This window comes from Ranitomeya imitator, chromosome 4 (assembly GCF_032444005.1).
Source record: "Ranitomeya imitator isolate aRanImi1 chromosome 4, aRanImi1.pri, whole genome shotgun sequence".
NCBI classification, from domain to species: Eukaryota; Metazoa; Chordata; class Amphibia; order Anura; family Dendrobatidae; genus Ranitomeya; species Ranitomeya imitator.
In genome coordinates this window covers 430,152,624-430,176,704 of record NC_091285.1, presented here as the reverse complement: position 1 = coordinate 430,176,704, position 24,081 = coordinate 430,152,624, and the positions used below count along the sequence as shown (strand labels likewise).

Sequence of the window (24,081 nt, the reverse complement as noted above, 5' to 3'; positions counted from 1 at the left end):
CGTGGAAGTCCAAGTATGTGAGATCCAGAGACCTGGAGACCAGGCTAGGCCTCCTAGCAGGGAGCAGTCCAGCAGCAGAGACGGGTGCAGAGCAGATCCAGGGAAACAAGTCTTTGCAATGAAGAGATGTAGAACCGGAGACAGATGGGGTATCCCAAAGTAACGAAGAAACCAGCAAGATAGCAGTTCTTCCAGCTTGATCACAAGTCAGGAACAAGATACTCAAGCAATGAGTATATATTCAGAGCTCCCTTAAATACACCACAGACAGGAACATGGAAAATCTGACAGGAAACAAGATGGCCCCCGTGAGGCCAATGACTCCATCTTATGTAAGGGCAAAAGTAACTGAACTGAGGGCAAACAGCAACTAGAAACAGATATACAGTCCAAGTCCTTACACACATACTTAATTAAAAACAAAAGTGAAGTTTTTGATAAACTTGTAGACTATGTAACAAGATCAAGTAACAAATTTCAAAGGAAGCCAATTGTCATCAGAAGTGATAATGGAGGTGAATTTACAGGTCACAGAATAGAAGACTACTTAAGACAAAATGGGATAGAACACCAGAAAACGGTTCCATACACACCTGAACAAAATGGAGTAGTAGAAAGGAAAAACAGAACTCTAACAGAGATGATAAGATGTATGCTGACGGATTCCAAACTACCAGAGAAATATTGGGGTGAGGCAGCAATGCCAGCTACTTATCTACAGAACAGACTTTTTTCTAGAAAACTGACGAAAACTCCATATGAACTGTGGCAAGGTATGAAACCAAGTGTCAATCATTTAAAAGTTTTTGGATGTAAAGTTTTCATATTCATTCCAACAGAAAAACGTTCCAAACTTCAAAACAGATCCATGGAAGGAATATTTGTTGGATATAGTCAAAATTGCAAAGGATACAGAATCCTAGATCCCAAAACAGACAGAGTTACGGTGAGTAACAGTGTGACATTCATTGAAGATTTAAATGAAGATATTATGATTTCAGTTGAAACAAAAAATGAGAAAACCAATAATGACACAACTGAAGAAATATCTGATGAGAAAGAAGCAGAAGTTAATGAAGAAGAAAATACTGAAAGTGAAGAATCACAACTACAGACACAGAACCAAGACGTTCAATGAGAGAGAACAAAGGAAAACCACCAAAACGTCTCTCATACAAGACAAGCACAAGAAAAATCTATGAGCCTACTTCTTGGGAAGAAATATCTAAACTGCCTGTAGAAGAAGCTAATAAATGGATAGAAGCAACAGAAACAGAAATTAAATCCATGCAAGATTCAAATACATGGACACTAACAGATTTACCAGAAGGAAGAAAAACCATAGGATGTAAATGGATTTTTAAAGTTAAATACCAAACAGATGGCACAGCTGAAAGATACCGAGCAAGACTTGTAGCTAAAGGGTATTCTCAAAAATATGGAGAAGACTATGATGAGACATTTGCTCCAGTTGTCAAACACAGTACAATAAGAACTTTACTTACAGTTGCAGCAATGAAACAGATGCAACTAAGACATCTGGATGTAAAGACAGCTTTTCTGAATGGAGATTTAACAGAAGACATTTATATGGAACAACCTCCAGGATTCAAAGATGAAAGAAATCCAAACAAAGTTTGTAAACTACAGAAAAGCATATATGGTTTAAAGCAAGCCGCTAAAGCGTGGAATGACAAAATCACGGAAGTACTTACAAATGAAAAATTTCAAAGAAGCAAAGCTGATCCATGCTTATACACAAAAAGGCTGATTAATAGATGGATTTACATACTCATATATGTAGACGACATTTTGATTTGTTTTGAACAAGAAAGGGATAACGAAAACATTCTAAAAATCCTGAAGCAACATTTCAAAATCAAAGACTTGGGAAATGTAAAACAATATCTAGGAATACAAGTAGAAAGAGAAGAAGATGGAAGTTTCCTACTGAATCAAAATCACATGATTCAAGACATAACAGAAAAATTTGGATTAAAGGATGCAAAAACAGTAAAGTCTCCAATGGAAACTAATTATCTCAAAGAGATGAACAGTGAACAAAATATGCTACCAAATAATGAAGAATACAGAACAGCAATAGGAAAACTACTGTATCTAGCAACCGTTACAAGACCAGACATCGCAGCAGCAGTAGGAATCCTGAGTAGAAAGGTATCAAAACCAAATAAAGCTGATTGGAATGCCGTGAAGAGAGTAATGCGTTATTTGAAAGGAACTAGCAATGTTAAGCTGAAATTACCCACAAGCGATGATTGCATTTTAACAGGATATGTTGATGCAGATTGGGCTGGAGATCCAACTGACAGAAGATCTACCAGTGGACATATTTTTTTCCTCTTAGGTGGACCAATAAGTTGGACAAGTAAGAAACAGTCAATTGTGACACTATCTTCAACAGAAGCAGAATATGTTGCCGCAGCACACGAGAGTCAAGAAGTACTGTGGTTAAGACAATTGTTGACAGAATTAGGACAACCACAGTTGGCACCAACAAAACTGAAAGAGGACAATCAAGGATGTCTTGTTCTTGCTCAGATGGAAAGAGTCAATCCAAGAACCAAGCATATTGATGTGAAATATCATTTCTTGAGAGATCATCAGGAACAAGGAGTCTTGAAGTTAGAGTACTGTCCTACTGAAGAAATGACAGCAGACATTTTCACGAAGGCGTTGAATGCTGATAAACATCAGAGACTAATAAAAAAGTTGGGTTTGATTGAATAAGTCCTTACTGTTGAGAAAGGGTGTTGGCATATGCAACAGATTGGGACTTATTATAAGTGAAAGGAGGACTTTATACTAACCAGACAGCAGATGGCGATAGTGTGTAAAGTCATATACTTGCTGTAATGTGGGGAGGGAAGCTCTCAGTGGTTGGTTGCTTTCTTACTTTCGGTTTTGCTTTTCTTCATGAATGTGTTGTCTTCAGTGCACGGACTGTGTGACACTGAATTGTATCTCATGTTTATCCAGTATGAAGTAAATACTGTTTACTCAAGATATCTTGCTGATTGAAGCTCTCCTAAGTACAGTGGTGACTGCAAGAAGACGCACTCTGCAACAAGGAGGAGGTAGGAGACCCTCGAAGCAATGCGATCACATCGCGTTGCTCCGAGGGTCTCAGGGAAGCACACAGGGACCCCCCCCCCCCTGCACGATGCTTCCCTGTACCGCCGGAACACTGCAATCATCTTTGATCGCAGTGTGCCGCGGGTTAATGTGCCAGGAACGGTCTGTGACCGCTCCTGGCACATAGTGCCGGATGTCAGCTAACACCCGGCCGCGATCAGCCGCGGTCCCCCCGAGAGCACGGCCGATCCACTATGACCTACTATCCCGTCACTGGGAATTAAGTCCCAGGTCAGCTCGACGGGATAGTACGTCATATGGGATTAAGGGGTTAAAAGATGATTTCTCAACAACACATCTGATAGGAGACACACAGGTAGGACTGTTTTCAGCATTCTATAACCTGTATGCCCATACTAATAGTTTAGGTAGGTCAAATGTGGTGACAGATTCTCTTTAACTTGTCATCCACTATGAAAGATCAGCTCAAGTCCCTATTGCTCAGAGGAGATGCCTGTAGGTGCCATGTGACACTGCCCATTATCCTCTATGGAGAGGACTGAATGGAGGACGTAATGAAGAGCAGGGAAGAGAACAGACAGCGGCAGACAGAAAAACATTATGCAGAACTCTACTAAGCGGTTTACCTCAAATCTGAGCTAAATTCAGATAAAGACAGCTCAGCTCTGCTGCATTATGTCCTCCGTATTTCTGCAGCTTGTCTCTGTGAGTTAAAGGGACACTGTCACCTGGTTTTGGAGGGAACAATCTTCAGCCATGGAGGCGGGGTTTTATGTTTTTGATTCACCCTTTCCTTACCCGCTGGCAGCATGCTGGCTGCAATATTGGATTGAAGTTCATTCTCTGTCCTCCATAGTACACGCCTGCGCAAGGCAAGATTGCCTTGCGCAGGCGTGTACTACGGAGGACAGAGAATTAATTTTAATCCAATATTGCAGCCAGCATGAAGCCAGCGGGTAAGGAAAGGGTGAATCAAAAACCCCGCCACCATGGCTGAAGATTGTTCCCTCCAAATTCAGGTGACAGTGTCCCTTTAAAAAGTGAATAAAGAGCAGGCATTCCTGTTATGACCTGGTGGTTAGGAGCACCCGGCACGACCTGATAGTTAAACTCACACAGGACAAGCTCTGGGATGTGGGAGCTCTGCTGACCGCAGGCCCTAATCCTATCACAACAACTTGAAATAGCCGTGGAGCGTTCCTGACTCTCCCTAGACGCCTCTTCACAGCCTAAGAGCTAGCTAGCCCTAGAGATAGAAAATAAAGCCTACCTTGCCTCAGAGAAATTCCCCAAAGAAAAGGCAGCCCCCCACATATATTGACTGTGAGTAAAGATGAAAGTCACAAACGCAGAAAAGAAACAGGTTTCAGCAAAGGGAGGCCAGACTTACTAAACAGACAGAGGATAGGAAAGGTATCTTTGCGGTCAGCACAAAAAACTGCAAAAGACCACGCAGAGTGTGCAAAAAGACCTCCGCACTGACTCACGGTGCGGAGATGCCACTCTGCATCCCAGAGCTTCCAGCTAGCAACATAAAATCATGATAACCAGCTGGACAAGGAAACAATGAACAAATAATAACTATCAGGAACTTAGCTTCTGCTGGAGAAGACAGGTCACCAGAAAGATCCAAGAGCGAACTGAACCAATGCAGGAACATTGACAGCTGGCATGGAGTAACGATCTGAGTGGAGTTAAATAGAGCAGCCAACCAAAGGATAAACCACGTCACCTGTGTAAGGAACCTCAGAAGCAGCAGCTTCACTCACAGCCACCAGAGGGAGTCCATGGACAGAACTCGCCGAAGTACCATTCACGACCACAGGAGGGAGTTCGACAACAGAATTCACAACACATTCCCCTCTCTGTGGTGTGCTGTATATGAGATCACAGTAGCCCAACTCCTCCCCAAGCTCCTAGTGGATTGCAAATTACAGATAGAGCGTGCAGGGGAGAAAACTGGTGAGAATGCAGGATATAAGTCATATAATTGCAACCAGAAATTGTGTTATTCCTCATGCATGCATACAGTAGAGCTTATTCTGAAAAGTAACTTGAGCACAGTTACCCTTTAAATAATAGAAAAGGTCCCACAGTATAAATATATGTCCAATACTATTGCTCTTAACGTAGTAGGGCTATTCTTCTACTCACACATCTCCTACATGCGGTTATAGGTTATATGCTTGGCTAAATTGGTTAAGAGACTCACTGTAAAGACAGCAGTTTTAGCTTGACTGACTTTCATAAAAAGAAACCTCAGAAAACTAAGCCATTACTAATATATATATGCAGGGTGTAAAAGCTGTAATAAAATAACCTGAGGTTGTTCTTTGGTTTCAGTGGATGAAGTGTGAGTTTAAAAATATAAATGGCTATGTGAAGACTAGATATAAACTAATTTCATATACTGTAAATTACACTTCATTTCATGGCTCAGTACCATATATACATTCCTCAACATTTAAAATGCAACACTAAGAATGCTGAACTGTTAGTATAATAGTGCCAATGCCATCCCCAGGCGGAGACCGGAGGCCGAACTGGAGCAATAGAAGCTGCAGGAGGTCTATCCTCTTCAGATATGAGTTCTGCTTTTGAAACAACTCAAAAAAGTGTCCAAATAATAGGTGTATGGCACTTCAATAACCATAGAACAACAAACAGCCTATCAAAGGTAAACAACTAGGCTGAAACGAAGAGATCCATGAATAAAACATAACAGTTTATTGAAATACTAGATGGTGGCCCGATTCTAATGCATCGGGTATTCTAGAATATGTATGTAGTTTATTTATGAAGTTTTCAGAATAATGCAATTTACACACAGGATTCGGCCGGCCATGACCAATTAGCGAAGCGTGGTTCAAATTGCCACGTAGCATATTGCCCAGCCACGTAGCATATAGCACAGACATGTAGTATATAGCACAGAGACGTAGTATATTGCCCGGCCACATAATATATTGCACAGCCACTTAATATATTGCACAGCCAAATAGTATATAGCACAGAAAAGTAGTATATAACACTGCCCATGCAGTATATAACACGGCCACGTAGTATATAGCACAGCGATGTAGTATATTGCCCAGCCACGTAATATATACCACAGCCACGCAGTATATAGCACAGCCACGTAATATATTGCACAGCCACATAGTATATAGCACAGCCACGTAGTATATAACACAGCCCATGCAGTATATAACACAGGCCACGTAGTATATAGCACAGCGATGTAGTATATAGCACAGACACGTAGTATATTGCCCAGCCACGTAATATATTGCACAGCCACGTAGCATATTGCACAGCCACGTAATATATTGTACAGCCACGTAGTATATAGCACAGCCATGTAGTATATAGCACAGAGATGTAGTATATAAAACTCCCCATGCAGTATATAACCTAGGCCTCGTAGTATAGAGCACAGCAATGTAGTATATTGCCCAGCCATATAATATATACCACAGCCACGTAGTATATAGCACAGCCCACATAGTATATAGCACAGAGATGTAGTATATAGCACAGTCCATGCAGTATCTAACACAGCCCACGTAGTATATAGTAATGTGGGCATCATATCCCTGTTAAAAAAGAATTAAAATAAAAAATAGTTATATAGTCGCCCTCCGTCAGCTCCCCGGATCCAGCCAAGGCGTTTACCGATGCTGCTCGCGACGCTCCGGTCCCAAGAGTGCATTGCGGTCTCGCGAGATGATGACGTAGCGGTGTCATGAGACCGCTACGTCATCATCTCGCGAGACCGCAATGCATGGACCGGTCACTGGAGCGTCACGAGGAGCGGGAAAAGCAGCATCAATAGTAAAAAGTTGGTCACACAGGGTTAATAGCAGCGTTAACGGAGTGCGTTACACCGTGGCATAACGAGGTCCGTTAACGCTGCCACTTTGTGAGCGCTGACTGGAGGGGATTATGGAGCGTGTTGTGAATTCTGTGGCAGAGCTCCCTCCTGTGGTCACAAGTGGTACTTCGGCTGATTCTCTCTGTGAGCTTCTGTTGGTGGAGGGAAGTGGTACTGCGGCTTCTGAGTTTCCTCCCTCAGGTGATCTGGTGAGGTCGTTAGGTGCTTCTCTACTTAACTCCACCTAATGCTTTGATCCTGGCTTCCTGTCAATGTTCCAGTGTTGGACTTGCTTTTCCCTGGATCATTCATGTGGCCTGCTGCTCTGCATAGCTAAGTTCTTCTTTGCTATTTGTTTGCTATTTTTTCTGTCCAGCTTGTCTAATTTGTTGCTGGAAGCTCTGGGACGCAAAGGGTGTACCTCCGTGCCATTAGTTCGGTACGGAGGGTCTTTTTGCCCCCTTTGCGTGGTTTTCTTTAGGGTTTTGTGTAGACCGCAAAGTTACCTTTTCTATCCTCGCTCTGTTAAGAAAGTCGGGCCTCACTTTGCTGAATCTATTTCATCTCTACGTTTGTCTTTTCATCTTAACTCACAGTCATTATATGTGGGGGGCTGCCTTTTCCTTTGGGGTATTACTCTGAGGCAAGGTAGGCTTATTTTCTATCTTCAGGCTAGTTAGTTTCTTAGGCTGTGCCGAGTTGCATAGGCAGAGTTAGGCGCAATCCACGGCTGCCTCTAGTGTTGTTTGGAGAGGATTAGGGATTGCGGTCTGCAGAGTTCCCACGTCTCAGAGCTCGTTCTATGATTTTGGGTTATTGTCAGATCACTGTATGTGCTCTGACCGCTATGTCCATTGTGGTACTGAATTGCCTTTCATAACAGTACAGGAAGCCAAAAGTACTAATGATTCTCAATACAGGGAAAAAAGAAGTTCTGAGACCATTTTTTTTTTTTGCACTGTGTTTTGCCTTTTTTTTCTCCTAGACATTTGGGTGGTTCAGTACACAGGTGTAGCGATGGACATTAGAAGTCTGTCTTCATTTGTGGATCAGCTCTCGGCAAGAGTACAAAAGATTCAAGACACTATTGATCAGAAATCTATGTTAGAACCAAGAATTCCTATTCCTGATTTGTTTTTTGGAGATAGAACTAAGTTTCTGAGTTTCAAAAATAATTGTAAATTATTTCTGGCCTTGAAACCTCGCTCCTCTGGTGATCCAGTTCAACAGGTTTTGATTGTTATGTCTTTTTTGCGCGGCGACCCTCAGGACTGGGCATTTTCTCTTGCGCCAGGAGATCCTGCATTGAGTAATATCGATGCGTTTTTCCTGGCGCTCGGATTGCTGTACGATGAACCTAATTCAGTGGATCAGGCAGAGAAAAATTTGCTGGCTCTTTGTCAGGGTCAGGATGAGATAGAGGTATATTGTCAGAAATTTAGAAAGTGGTCCGTGCTCACTCAATGGAATGAATCTGCGCTGGCAGCTATGTTCAGAAAGGGTCTCTCTGAAGCCCTTAAGGATGTCATGGTGGGATTTCCTATGCCTGCTGGTTTGAATGAGTCTATGTCTTTGGCCATTCAGATCGGTCGACGCTTGCGTGAGTGTAAATCTGTGCACCATTTGGCGGTATTACCTGAGCTTAAACCTGAGCCTATGCAGTGCGATAGGACTTTGACCAGAGTTGAACGGCAAGAACACAGACGTCTGAATGGGCTGTGTTTCTACTGTGGTGATTCCACTCATGCTATCTCTGATTGTCCTAAGCGCACTAAGCGGTTCGCTAGGTCTGCCACCATTGGTACGGTACAGTCAAAATTTCTTCTGTCCGTTACCTTGATCTGTTCTTTGTCATCGTATTCTGTCATGGCATTTGTGGATTCAGGCGCTGCCCTGAATTTGATGGACTTGGAGTATGCTAAGCGTTGTGGGTTTCTCTTAGAGCCCTTGCAGTGTCCTATTCCATTGAGAGGAATTGATGCCATGCCTTTGGCCAAGAATAAGCCTCAATACTGGACCCAGCTGACCATGTGCATGGCTCCTGCACATCAGGAGGTTATTCGCTTTCTGGTGTTGCATAATCTGCATGATGTGGTCGTGTTGGGGTTGCCATGGCTACAAGCCCATAATCCAGTATTAGATTGGAAATCTATGTCGGTGTCCAGCTGGGGTTGTCAGGGGGTACATGGTGATGTTCCATTTCTGTCAATTTCGTCATCCACCCCTTCTGAGGTTCCAGAGTTCTTGTCTGATTACCGGGATGTATTTGATGAGCCCAAGTCCGATGCCCTACCTCCGCATAGGGATTGTGATTGTGCTATCAATTTGATTCCTGGTAGTAAATTCCCAAAAGGTCGACTGTTTAATTTATCCGTGCCTGAGCACGCCGCTATGCGCAGTTATGTGAAGGAATCCCTGGAGAAGGGTCATATTCGCCCGTCATCGTCACCATTAGGAGCAGGGTTCTTTTTTGTAGCCAAGAAGGATGGTTCGCTGAGACCTTGTATAGATTACCGCCTTCTAAATAAGATCACGGCTAAATTTCAGTACCCCTTGCCATTGTTATCTGATTTGTTTGCTCGGATTAAGGGGGCTAGTTGGTTCACCAAGATAGATCTTCGTGGTGCGTATAATCTGGTGCGAATCAGGCGAGGAGATGAATGGAAAACTGCATTTAATACGCCCGAGGGTCATTTTGAGTATCTAGTGATGCCATTCGGACTTGCCAATGCTCCATCAGTGTTTCAGTCCTTTAATCATGACATCTTCCGAGAGTACCTGGATAAATTCCTGATTGTGTACTTGGATGACATTTTGATCTTCTCGGATGATTGGGAGTCTCATGTGAAGCAGGTCAGAACAGTTTTTCAGGTCCTGCGTGCTAATTCTTTGTTTGTGAAGGGATCAAAGTGTCTCTTTGGTGTGCAGAAGGTTTCATTTTTGGGGTTTATCTTTCCCCTTCTACTATCGAGATGGATCCTGTTAAGGTCCAAGCCATCCATGATTGGACTCAGCCGACATCTCTGAAAAGTCTGCAAAAGTTCCTGGGCTTTGCTAATTTTTATCGTCGCTTCATCTGCAATTTTTCTAGTATTGCCAAACCATTGACCGATTTGACCAAGAAGGGTGCTGATTTGGTCAATTGGTCTTCTGCTGCTGTGGAAGCTTTTCAGGAGTTGAAGCGTCGTTTTTCTTCTGCCCCTGTGTTGTGTCAACCAGATGTTTCTCTTCCGTTCCAGGTCGAGGTTGATGCTTCTGAGATTGGAGCAGGGGCTGTTTTGTCGCAGAGAGGTTCTGATTGCTCAGTGATGAAACCATGCGCTTTTTTTTCCAGGAAGTTTTCGCCTGCTGAGCGAAATTATGATGTGGGCAACCGAGAGTTGCTGGCCATGAAGTGGGCATTCGAGGAGTGGCGTCATTGGCTTGAAGGAGCTAAGCATCGCGTGGTGGTATTGACTGATCATAAGAACTTGACTTATCTTGAGTCTGCTAAGCGGTTGAATCCTAGACAGGCTCGTTGGTCGCTGTTTTTTGCCCGTTTTGACTTTGTGATTTCGTACCTTCCGGGATCTAAAAATGTGAAGGCGGATGCTCTGTCTAGGAGTTTTGTGCCCGACTCTCCAGGTTTGTCTGAGCCGGCGGGTATCCTCAAGGAAGGAGTAATTGTGTCTGCCATCTCCCCTGATTTGCGGCGGGTGCTGCAATAATTTCAGGCTAATAAACCTGATCGTTGTCCAGCGGAGAAACTGTTTGTCCCTGATAGGTGGACCAATAAAGTTATCTCTGAGGTTCATTGTTCGGTGTTGGCTGGTCATCCTGGAATCTTTGGTAGCAGAGAGTTAGTGGCTAGATCCTTTTGGTGGCCGTCTCTGTCGCGGGATGTGCGTGCTTTTGTGCAATCCTGTGGGATTTGTGCTCGGGCTAAGCCCTGCTGTTCTCGTGCCAGTGGGTTGCTTTTGCCCTTGCCGGTCCCGAAGAGGCCTTGGACACATATCTCTATGGATTTTATTTCTGATCTTCCCGTTTCTCAAAAGATGTCAGTCATTTGGGTGGTCTGTGATCGCTTTTCTAAGATGGTCCATCTGGTACCCTTGTCTAAATTGCCTTCCTCCTCTGATTTGGTGCCATTGTTCTTCCAGCATGTGGTTCGTTTACATGGCATTCCAGAGAATATCGTTTCTGACAGAGGTTCCCAGTTTGTTTCAAGGTTTTGGCGAGCCTTTTGTGGTAGGATGGGCATTGACTTGTCTTTTTCCTCGGCTTTCCATCCTCAGACTAATGGCCAGACCGAACGAACTAATCAGACCTTGGAAACATATCTGAGATGCTTTGTTTCTGCCGATCAGGATGACTGGGTGTCCTTTTTGCCTTTGGCTGAGTTCGCCCTTAATAATCGGGCCAGCTCGGCTACCTTGGTTTCGCCATTTTTCTGCAATCCTGGGTTCCATCCTCGTTTCTCTTCAGGACAGGTTGAGTCTTCGGACTGTCCTGGTGTGGATACTGTGGTGGACAGGTTGCAGCAGATTTGGACTCATGTAGTGGACAATTTGACCTTGTCCCAGGAGAAGGCTCAACGTTTCGCTAATCGCAGACGCCGTGTGGGTCCCCGACTTCGTGTTGGGGATCTGGTTTGGTTATCTTCTCGTCATATTCCTATGAAGGTTTCCTCTCCTAAGTTTAAACCTCGTTTCATTGGTCCGTTGTTGTGAATTCTGTGGCAGAGTTCACTCCTGTGGTCACAAGTCGTACTTCGGCTGATTCTCTCTGGGAGCTTCCGTTTGTGGAGGAAAGTGGTACTGCAGCTTCTGAGTTTCCTCCCTCAGGTGATCTGGTGAGGTCGTTAGCTGCTTCTCTACTTAACTCCACCTGATGCTTTGATCCATGCTTCCTGTCTATGTTCCAGTGTTGGACTTGTGTTTCTCTGGATCATTCCTGTGGCCTGCTGCTCTGCATAGCTAAGTGCTTCTTTGCTATTTGTTGCTATTTTTTCTGTCCAGCTTGTCTATTTGTTTTGCTGGAAGCTCTGGGACGCAAAGGGTGTACCTCCGTGCCGTTAGTTCGGTACGGAGGGTCTTTTTGCCTCCTTTGCGTGGTTTTCTTTAGGGTTTTGTGTAGACCGCAAAGTTATCTTTCCTATCCTCGTTCTGTCTAGAATATGGGGCCTCACTTTGCTGAATCTATTTCATCCCTACGTTTGTCTTTTCATCTTACTCACAGTCATTATATGTGGGGGACTGCCTTTTCCTTTGGGGTATTTCTCTGAGGCAAGGTAGGCTTATTTTTCTATCTTCAGGCTAGTTAGTTTCTCAGGCTGTGCCGAGTTGCATAGGGAGCGTTAGGCGCAATCCACAGCTGCCTCTAGTTGTGTTTGGAGAGGATCAGGAATTGCGGTCTACAGAGTTTCCACGTCTCAGAGCTCGTTCTATTATTTTGGGTTATTGTCAGATCACTGTATGTGCTCTGATCGCTATGTACATTGTGTTACTGAATTGCCTATCATAACAGTACAGGAAGCCAAAAGTACTAATGATTCTCAATAGAGGGAAAAAAGAAGTTCTGAGACCATTTTTTTTCCTTTGCACTGTGATTTGTCTTTTTTTTCCCCTAGACATTTGGGTGGTTCAGGACACAGGTGTTACAATGGACATTAAAGGTCTGTCTTCATGTGTAGATCAGCTCATGGCAAGAGTTCAAGATATTCAAAATTTTGTGGTTCAGAATTCTTTGTTAGAACCGAGAATTCCTATTCCAGATTTGTTTTTTGGAGATAGATCTAAATTTCTGAGTTTCAAGAATAATTGTAAACTGTTTCTGGCTTTGAAACCTCGCTCCTCTGGTGACCCAGCGCAACAGGTTAGGATCGTCATTTCTTTTTTTGCGTGGTGACCCTCAGGACTGGGCATTTTCTCTTGCGTCAGGAGATCCTGCATTGAGTGATATCGATGCGTTTTTCCTGGCGCTTGGATTGCTGTACGATGAGCCTAATTCAGTAGATCAGGCAGAAAAAAATTTGCTGGCTCTTTGTCAGGCTCAGGATGAGATAGAGCTATATTGCCAGAAATTTAGAAAATGGTCCGTGCTCACTCAATGGAATGAATCTGCACTTGCAGCCATTTTCAGAAAGGGTCTCTCTGAAGCCATTAAGGATGTCATGGTGGGATTTCCTATGCCCGCTGGTTTGAATGAGTCTATGTCTTTGGCCATTCAGATCGGTCGACGCTTGCGTGAGTGTAAATCTGTGTACCATTTGGCGGTATTACCTGAGATTAAACCTGAGCCTATGCAGTGCGATAGGACTATGACCAGAGTTGAACGGCAAGAACACAGACGTCTGAATGGGCTGTGTTTCTACTGTGGTGATTCCACTCATGCTATCTCTGATTGTCCTAAGCGCACTAAGCGGTTCGCTAGGTCTGCCGCCATTGGTACTGTACAGTCAAAATTTCTTCTGTCCGTTACCTTGATATGCTCCTTGTCGTCGTATTCTGTCATGGCATTTGTGGATTCAGGCGCTGCCCTGAATTTGATGGACTTGGATTATGCTAAACGTTGTGGGTTTTTATTGGAGCCCTTGCAGTGTCCTATTCCATTGAGAGGAATTGATGCTACACCTTTGGCCAAGAATAAGCCTCAATACTGGACCCAGCTGACCATGTGCATGGCTCATGCACATCAGGAGGTTATTCGCTTTCTGGTGTTGCATAATCTGCATGATGTGGTCGTGTTGGGGTTGCCATGGCTACAAGCCCATAATCCAGTATTGGATTGGAATTCCATGTTGGTGTCCAGCTGGGGTTGTCAGGGGGTACATGGTGATGTTCCATTTCTGTCAATTTCGTCATCCACCCCTTCTGAGGTTCCAGAGTTCTTGTCTGATTACCGGGATGTATTTGATGAGCCCAAGTCCGATGCCCTGCCTCCGCATAGGGATTATGATTGTGCTATCAATTTGATTCCTGGTAGTAAATTCCCAAAAGGTCGACTGTTTAATTTATCCGTGCCTGAGCACACCGCTATGCGCAGTTATGTGAAGGAATCCCTGGAGAAGGGGCATATTCGCCCGTCATCGTCGCCATTAGGAGCAGGGTTCTTTTTTGTAGCCAAGAAGGATGGTTCGCTGAGACCGTGTATAGATTACCGCCTTCTTAATAAGATCACGGTTAAATTTCAGTACCCCTTGCCATTGTTATCTGATTTGTTTGCTCGGATTAAGGGGGCTAGTTGGTTCACTAAGATAGATCTTCGTGGTGCGTATAATCTGGTGAGAATCAGGCAAGGCGATGAATGGAAAACTGCATTTAATACGCCCGAGGGTCATTTTGAGTATCTAGTGATGCCGTTCGGACTTGCCAATGCTCCATCAGTGTTTTAATCCTTTATGCATGACATCTTCCGTGAGTACCTGGATAAATTCCTGATTGTGTACTTGGATGACATTTTGATCTTCTCGGATGATTGGGAGTCTCATGTGAAGCAGGTCAGAACGGTTTTTCAGGTCCTGCGTGCTAATTCTTTGTTTGTGAAGGGATCAAAGTGTCTCTTTGGTGTGCAGAAGGTTTCATTTTTGGGGTTCATCTTTTCCCCTTCTACTATCGAGATGGATCCGGTTAAGGTCCAAGCCATCCATGATTGGACTCAGCCGACATCTCTGAAAAGTCTGCAAAAGTTCCTGGGCTTTGCTAATTTTTATCGTCGCTTCATCTGCAATTTTTCTAGTGTTGCCAAACCATTGACCGATTTGACCAAGAAGGGTGCTGATTTGGTCAATTGGTCTTCTGCTGCTGTGGAAGCTTTTCAAGAGTTGAAGCGTCGTTTTTCTTCTGCCCCTGTGTTGTGTCAACCAGATGTTTCTCTTCCGTTCCAGGTCGAGGTTGATGCTTCTGAGATTGGAGCAGGGGCTGTTTTGTCACAGAGAGGTTCTGGTTGCTCAGTAATGAAACCATGCGCTTTCTTTTCCAGGAAGTTTTCGCCTGCTGAGCGAAATTATGATGTGGGCAACCGAGAGTTGCTGGCCATGAAGTGGGCATTCGAGGAGTGGCGTCATTGGCTTGAAGGAGCTAAGCATCGCGTGGTGGTATTGACTGATCATAAGAACTTGACTTATCTCGAGTCTGCCAAGCGCTTGAATCCTAGACAAGCTCGTTGGTCGTTGTTTTTTGCCCGTTTTGACTTTGTGATTTCGTACCTTCCGGGCTCTAAAAATGTGAAGGCGGATGCTCTGTCTAGGAGTTTTGTGCCCAACTCTCCGGGTTTATCTGAGCCGGCGGGTATCCTCAAGGAAGGAGTAATTGTGTCTGCCATCTCCCCTGATTTGCGGCGGGTGCTGCAAAAATTTCAGGCTAATAAACCTGATCGTTGCCCAGCGGAGAAACTGTTTGTCCCTGATAGGTGGACGAATAGAGTTATCTCTGAACTTCATTGTTCGGTGTTGGCTGGTCATCCTGGAATCTTTGGTACCAGAGAGTTAGTGGCTAGATCCTTTTGGTGGCCCTCTCTGTCGCGGGATGTGCGTACTTTTGTGCAGTCCTGTGGGATTTGTGCTCGGGCTAAGCCCTGCTGTTCTCGTGCCAGTGGGTTGCTTTTGCCCTTGCCGGTCCCGAAGAGGCCTTGGACACATATCTCTATGGATTTTATTTCTGATCTTCCCGTTTCTCAAAAGATGTCAGTCATTTGGGTGGTCTGTGATCGCTTTTCTAAGATGGTCCATCTGGTACCCTTGTCTAAATTGCCTTCCTCCTCTGATTTGGTGCCTTTGTTCTTCCAGCATGTGGTTCGTTTGCATGGCATTCCAGAGAATATTGTTTCTGACAGAGGTTCCCAGTTTGTTTCGAGGTTTTGGCGAGCCTTTTGTGGTAGGATGGGCATTGACTTGTCTTTTTCCTCGGCTTTCCATCCTCAGACTAATGGCCAGACCGAACGAACCAATCAGACCTTGGAAACATATCTGAGATGCTTTGTTTCTGCTGATCAGGATGACTGGGTGTCCTTTTTGCCTTTGGCGGAGTTCGCCCTTAATAATCGGGCCAGCTCGGCTACCTTGGTTTCGCCGTTTTTCTGCAATTCTGGGTTCCATCCTCGCTTCTCTTCAGGACAGGTTGAGTCTTCGGACTGTCCTGGTGTGGATACTGTGGTGGACAGGTTGCAGCAGATTTGGACTCAGGTCGTGGACAATTTGACCTTGTCCCAGGAGAAGGCTCAACTTTTCGCTAATCGCAGACGCCGTGTGGGTCCCCGACTTCGTGTTGGGGATCTGGTTTGGTTATCTTCTCGTCATATTCCTATGAAGGTTTCCTCTCCTAAGTTTAAACCTCGTTTTATTGGTCCGTATAGGATTTCTGAGGTTCTTAATCCTGTGTCTTTTCGTCTGACCCTTCCAGATTCTTTTTCCATACATAACGTATTCCATAGGTCATTGTTGCGGAGATACGTGGCACCTATGGTCCCATCTGTTGAGCCTCCTGCCCCGGTTTTGGTGGAGGGGGAATTGGAGTATATTGTGGAGAAGATTTTGGATTCTCGTGTTTCAAGACGGAAACTCCAGTATCTGGTTAAATGGAAGGGTTATGCTCAGGAAGATAATTCCTGGGTTTTTGCCTCTGATGTCCATGCTCCCGATCTTGTTCGTGCCTTTCATGTGGCTCATCCTGGTCGGCCTGGGGGCTCTGGTGAGGGTTCGGTGACCCCTCCTCAAGGGGGGGGTACTGTTGTGAATTCTGTGGCAGAGTTCACTCCTGTGGTCACAAGTGGTACTTCGGCTGATTCTCTCTGGGAGCTTCCGTTTGTGGAGGAAAGTGGTACTGCAGCTTCTGAGTTTCCTCCCTCAGGTGATCTGGTGAGGTCGTTAGCTGCTTCTCTACTTAACTCCACCTGATGCTTTGATCCATGCTTCCTGTCTATGTTCCAGTGTTGGACTTGTGTTTCTCTGGATCATTCCTGTGGCCTGCTGCTCTGCATAGCTAAGTGCTTCTTTGCTATTTGTTGCTATTTTTTCTGTCCAGCTTGTCTATTTGTTTTGCTGGAAGCTCTGGGACGCAAAGGGTGTACCTCCGTGCCGTTAGTTCGGTACGGAGGGTCTTTTTGCCTCCTTTGCGTGGTTTTCTTTAGGGTTTTGTGTAGACCGCAAAGTTATCTTTCCTATCCTCGTTCTGTCTAGAATATCGGGCCTCACTTTGCTGAATCTATTTCATCCCTACGTTTGTCTTTTCATCTTACTCACAGTCATTATATGTGGGGGGCTGCCTTTTCCTTTGGGGTATTTCTCTGAGGCAAGGTAGGCTTATTTTTCTATCTTCAGGCTAGTTAGTTTCTCAGGCTGTGCCGAGTTGCATAGGGAGCGTTAGGCGCAATCCACAGCTGCCTCTAGTTGTGTTTGGAGAGGATCAGGAATTGCGGTCTACATAGTTTCCACGTCTCAGAGCTCGTTCTATTATTTTGGGTTATTGTCAGATCACTGTATGTGCTCTGATCGCTATGTACATTGTGTTACTGAATTGCCTATCATAACAGTCCGTATAGGATTTCTGAGGTTCTTAATCCTGTGTCTTTTCGTCTGACCCTTCCAGATTCTTTTTCCATACATAACGTATTCCATAGGTCATTGTTGCGGAGATACGTGGCACCTATGGTTCCATCTGTTGATCCTCCTGCCCCGGTTTTGGTGGAGGGGGAATTGGAGTATATTGTGGAGAAGATTTTGGATTCTCGTATTTCTAGATGGAAACTCCAGTATCTGGTTAAATGGAAGGGTTATGCTCAGGAAGATAATTCCTGGGTTTTTGCCTCTGATGTCCATGCTCCCGATCTTGTTCGTGCCTTTCATGTGGCTCATCCTGGTCGGCCTGGGGGCTCTGGTGAGGGTTCGGTGACCCCTCCTCAATGGGGGGTACTGTTGTGAATTCTGTGGCAGAGCTCCCTCCTGTGGTCACAAGTGGTACTTCGGCTGATTCTCTCTGTGAGCTTCTGTTGGTGGAGGGAAGTGGTACTGCGGCTTCTGAGTTTCCTCCCTCAGGTGATCCTGTGAGGTCGTTAGGTGCTTCTCTACTTAACTCCACCTAATGCTTTGATCCTGGCTTCCTGTCAATGTTCCAGTGTTGGACTTGCTTTTCCCTGGATCATTCCTGTGGCCTGCTGCTCTGCATAGCTAAGTTCTTCTTTGCTATTTGTTTGCTATTTTTTCTGTCCAGATTGTCTAATTTGTTGCTGGAAGCTCTGGGACGCAAAGGGTGTACCTCCGTGCCGTTAGTTCGGTATGGAGGGTCTTTTTGCCCCCTTTGCGTGGTTTTCTTTAGGGTTTTGTGTAGACCGCAAAGTTACCTTTTCTATCCTCCCTCTGTTAAGAAAGTCGGGCCTCACTTTGCTGAATCTATTTCATCTCTACGTTTGTCTTTTCATCTTAACTCACAGTCATTATATGTGGGGGGCTGCCTTTTCCTTTGGGGTATTTCTCTGAGGCAAGGTAGGCTTATTTTCTATCTTCAGGCTAGTTAGTTTCTCAGGCTGTGCCGAGTTGCATAGGCAGAGTTAGGCGCAATCCTCAGCTGCCTCTAGTGTTGTTTGGAGAGGATTAGGGATTGCGGTCTGCAGAGTTCCCACGTCTCAGAGCTCGTTCTATGATTTTGGGTTATTGTCAGATCACTGTATGTGCTCTGACCGCTATGTCCATTGTGGTACTGAATTGCCTTTCATAACAGGAGCGGGTACTGACTGTGGGGAGTAAGGAGCGGCCATTTTACCGCCGGACTGTACCCGTCGCTGATTGGTCGCGGCAAAACGGCCACGACCAATCAGCGACTTGGGATTTCCGTGACAGACAGAAAGACAGACAGACAGACAGACGGAAAAACCCTTAGGCAATTATATAGTAGATTACATAAAATAGAAACTTTAAGAAAGGCTAGGTCCACAATACAAAAAACACCCAGTAGGGGGAACTCCAACACCTACCCTACCAATAAGATAAATAGATTCACAGAGCAGGCATCAAATAAAACAAAAATCTTAGTGAGCCCGGGGTAGCAATGAGGTAAATTATATCTGTTCCAGTAGCATCATAGATGCTGAAACTAAACTAAGCACACTATAAATACGGTGATTGGGTGCTAGTAGCATCCCTAAATAGATTTTACTCTGTACATACATACAGCCTCATTGATATCAAAGGTACAAATGCAATGGCACAGTAAAAGATAGTGAAGGATTATAATACCTGAACTCTGGAGAAACAGTACAAGGAGAGTGGTGGTGGGTAGATGAGCCCGTTCCCCTTCACGCCGATGTGCGTTTCACCCTGAGCTTCTTCCAGGGTTGTTAATGGCTCTCACTGTGGTTCACTGGAGTCCCAAAGATGTAGAAATTGCTTTATAACCTGTTCCAGACTGATAGATCTCAATTACTTTGTTTCTCATTTGTTCCTGAATTTCTTTGGATCGCGGCATGATGTCTAGCTTTTAAGGACCTTTTGGTCTACTTTGCTTTGTCAGGCAGGTCCTATTTAAGTGATTTCAAGATTGAGAACAGGTTTGGCAGTAATCAGGCTTGTGTGTGGATAGGGAATTTGAACTCAGCTTCCCAAAGATATGATAAACCACAGTTAATTTATGTTTTAAGGGGAAGGGGCAATCACTTTTTCACACAGGGTCCTGTAGGTTTGATTTTTTTTGTCCCTAAATAATAAAAACCTTCATTTAAAAACTCCATTTTGTGTTTACAAGTGCTATCTTTGTCTAATATTTAAATTTGTTTGGTGATCTGAAACATTTAATTGTGACGAACATGCAAAAGAATAGGAAATCAGGAAGGTGACAAACTTCCTCAAACAACTGTGTATATATATATATATATACATATATATATATATATACATATACTAGATGGTAGCCCGATTCTAACGCATCGGGTATTCCAGAATATGTATGACAGAACTTGTTCAGTAAATGTTAAACGTAGCATATAACAGCCTATGTAGCATATAGCACAGCCCATGTAGCATATAGAACAGCCACGTAGCATATAGCACAGCCCGCATAGCATATAGCACAGCCCACATAGCATATAGCACAGCCACTTAGTATATAACACAGCCACATAGCATATAGCACAGCCATGTAGCATATAACAGCCCACGTAGCATATAGCACAGCCAAGTAGTATATAACACAGCCACGTACCATATAACACAGCTCACATAGCATATAGCACAGCCACTCAGTATATAACACAGCCACATAGTATATAGCACAGCCACATAGCATATAACACAGCTCACATAGCATATAGCACAGCCACGTAGTATATAGCACAGCCACATAGCATATAGCACAACTACGTAGTATATAACACAGCCCACGTAGCATATAACAGCCCACGTAGTATATAGCACAGCCACGTAGCATATAGCACAGCCACATAGCATATAACAGCCCACGTAGTATATAGCACAGCCACGTAGCATATAACACAGCCCACGTAGCATATAGCACAGCCATGTAGCATATAGCACAGCCATGTAGTATCTAACACAGCCCAAATAGCATATAACACCGCCCACGTAGTATATAGTACAGTCCACGTAGTATATAGCACAATCCACGTACTATATAGTTCAGTTGACGTAGTATATAGCACAGTCCACGTAGTATATAACACAGCTACGTAGTATATAGCACAGTCCAAGTAGTATATAGCACAATCCACATAGTATATAGCACAATCCACATAGTATATAGTACAGTCCACGTAGTATATAACACAGCCCACGCAGTATATAGTACAGTCCATGTAGTATATAACACAGCCCACGTAGTATATAGCACAGTGCACGTAGTATATAGCACAATACACGTAGTATATATACAGTCCATATAGTATATAGCACAGCCACGTAGTATATAGCACAGGCACAGCCCACGTAGTGTATAGCACAGCCACGTGGTATATAGCAGCCACATAGTATATAACACAGACCACGTAGTATATAGCACAGTCCACGTAGTATATAGCACAGTCCACGTAGTCAATATATAGGCATATAGGCATAAAGCATGAATACATATAGGCATGCATCCTGCTATAGCGCAGGCACCGCCGCCATTTTGATGAAGTTACATTTTTTCTAACCATACAATAGTATATTTATTATGTAAACTAGGGGCAGGTCAGTGAGGAATCAGTGACCTTTCCGAACCCATACAGATGAATACCTGATCAGAGCACATCATGAAGACCCCCCACAGGTCGCCCTGGAGCACGAGCATATCATTAACCGAAAATAAAGATTAGCAAAGGTAAAATTTTGTTTCCTCTTATCAGTTGAATCAGGGTCAGTTTTCTTGTGTTTCAATTGATTGTAGCGGATGTCAGAGCTGAAGTAGAGATATGTACATCAGTCGTAATCCGACTTTTCTTAACCAATTGTTTTTGCAAAAACATGCTGCGTTTTTGGATCTTGCTCCTTGAAGGGTCTGGTGAAACCAATGCACATGGTGATTGCAAACTCTGGGATTGTTTTTTTTCATCAGTTTCCCCCCCCAGTTTGCGCCTATACTGTGTCTGAGGAAAAATATAAGGGCAGCCACATAGGTGAACACAAGCCCTAAGAGAGTGTCGTCCCTGCTACTATGTTGTGCCAAGCTTGCATGGCTATCGGACCTTCCTACCAATTCAGTTCAACATAATTAGTGCAACTCAAGGACAACTCTTGTATGTTTAATATTAAGGGGGCATTCCGCTTACCACACGGGTTACTAAAAAGGGTTACCACTTGTTTCACTTTAGACACTCCTTTTCATGTTGTGATTCCCCCTGGGGACCAGAAGTCCCACTGCTGCACGCTCTAGTGATCAGCTCTCATTGCAGGGTGACCTCTGTGCAGATTCTTGTGGTACCAATGCTTAATGTCTTGCATCGCACCCAGGGCAAGGTTCTCCTCAGCTCTAATTAATGGAGCAGGACCTCCTCTGTTACCTTAACAAGCCCTTGTGTAAATATCTGAGTTTTATATTTTTTTAACATATCTATGAAATCATTTTGCGGAGTTGTAAAAATATAAAATATCAACTACTTACCCAGAAAGCATCTTTAAACTGTAACAGCGCCATCCTTGTACTTCCAGACTTCTATAGCTCCTTCCAATGTAGACACTTAATTTCAGCTCAAAGCCATGCTACCAGAAGTTATGGTTTCTGAAAGTATATTTTCTATAGGTCCTCTAGGTCCAACTAAAAATATTTACAGCTCTGAAACCACGGAGAAGACAAACTTGGTATACTGTATTACATAAAAAGGAGAAGTTTGAGAAATATGCAATATCTGTCAGGAAGAGCAGAGAACATATGCCTTGATGTTTACTATTGTGCCAGTCGATGAAATGAGAGCCTAGATAGTGGAGGTTGGGTAAGAGCATGTACACCGTGGTGTCTTCCAGTCCTCTAAAATGTGACAGCCGTGCAACACCGGAACTTAGACCTGTTTGAAGCTGAGAAAGATCTGTGCAGTTCTCGGAAACTAGACACCAAGGAGACTATTGTCAAACTTCCTGAATTTTAATGCTCAGTGTGGCAGTATCTTGGACCCCATATTAATGAAGAACAAGGTCTCCACTAGCATGCTTACAGGAAACCAGTCACGTGAAAAAACGCTATTACACTATTATCCTGCAGAGATGCGATTAATCTATAGGTTCTTAGCGTTCATACGGTGCCCGCACTTAGATCCCACTGCTGGAAGGAAATTATCTTTATTCCTCCCAACAGCGTTCTTCGTTCAATCACGAGGTGGATTCAGTTACCGCCCTCTGTATAGAGAGAGGTGGCATTAACCGTACCGCCGGCACTTACTGACAGCCGGCCTTAATGATGAGTGAGCTGTCAGTCAGTGCCAGGGGTGCAGTTACAATAGCCGCTCACTATACACATATTGTAATCACAGAAAAAAAGATAACCTTTGGGGTCCAATTTATGACAAAAAATTAACAGAAAACACCCCAGTGAAAATATGAAATATTAAAAATATATTTTATTTAATAAATTCTAAAAAATCTGCAATAACCAAAACCATCACCATTATAAAATACATTCAATAGAAAAGACCAAGGAGGTGCCTGGCCCTATACTGCACTATATGCACCCTACCTACCAGTGGAGGTTGGCACCCTATACCTGCGCAGATGGCGCACCCGCTCACCGTTGTCTGTCCCTTCTACCCCTGTATAACCCTATAGGATGGGGTAGGAAAAACCAATTGCATGCATACGGTGTACCCAATGATGTAAGTGGAGTCTCTTGTAACTAGGGCGCCAATAATAGGCTGTCCCTGCTATGATCCTATCTGTCTGCGGAGGTTGACTCCCTATTATTTTGTGTAATTGGCATCCCCGCTCCTCGATGTCTGTCTCCAATATATCCCTAGTCTTATGAATTTGAAGACTTCTTTCAACATAAGGTGCTATAGTGCTTCAATGTGCAAAATAGTTACAATACTACTGGAATTTTCTAAAAATTCTTGCTATATGGGTCTCCCACGTGTCCATTCATACACAAGTCAGGAGTAGATACCCCCAGATAGATCTCCAGAATCAATAATATTTTTGATATGATCTCAGATATCGAATAATTATACCCATAGCCAAAACCAGCCAATAGTAAGTCCATAACAGAAACTCGAAGCATTTCCCCTCTAGACATGAGGTTCGTCAGGAGCAAATAGATAAATCATATGGGACTACTTAGCTTGTCCTTAGATGATACACATCGATACAGTCCTCAGCATATTAGGGCAGGGCCCAGCATAGAGGAGCTTGCACACAGAGGTTCCTCTAGGAGGAAGAAGTGCGGCAGTGCTGCGGACACAGCTAAAGGAATCTGTCCCCACAGAGAAAGAAAGAAGTTTGTTCAGCCGGGTAGCACAAGCAAGATGTGGCAGGTCTTTTCCTGGGTGGCAGTTCTTAGAAACGGGGCAAAGCAGTGTAGTACTCCAGCATGTGAGGCAAGAATTCCGGATAGAATAGATTCTGCGGGACCGGAATATACGGTCCGACCCGGGGCTGAAAATAGAGGAGAGGACAGAGCAGGGAGAGAAGAAGGTATTGACTGTGATAC

General features: G+C 44.1%; 1 protein-coding gene across 1 annotated transcript in view; it reads right to left on the bottom strand.

Moving 5' to 3' along the window:
* Nucleotides 1-22,504, bottom strand: part of PSTPIP1 (proline-serine-threonine phosphatase interacting protein 1) — a 120,256-nt gene extending 97,752 nt beyond the window's left edge. The window contains exon 1 of the mRNA XM_069765540.1: nt 22,051-22,504. Within this exon, the coding sequence (XP_069621641.1) occupies nt 22,051-22,083 (33 nt within the window). The 5' untranslated portion in view covers nt 22,084-22,504. The remainder of the gene's footprint in view (nt 1-22,050) is intronic.
* Between the last annotated feature and the right edge of the window lie 1,577 nt (nt 22,505-24,081).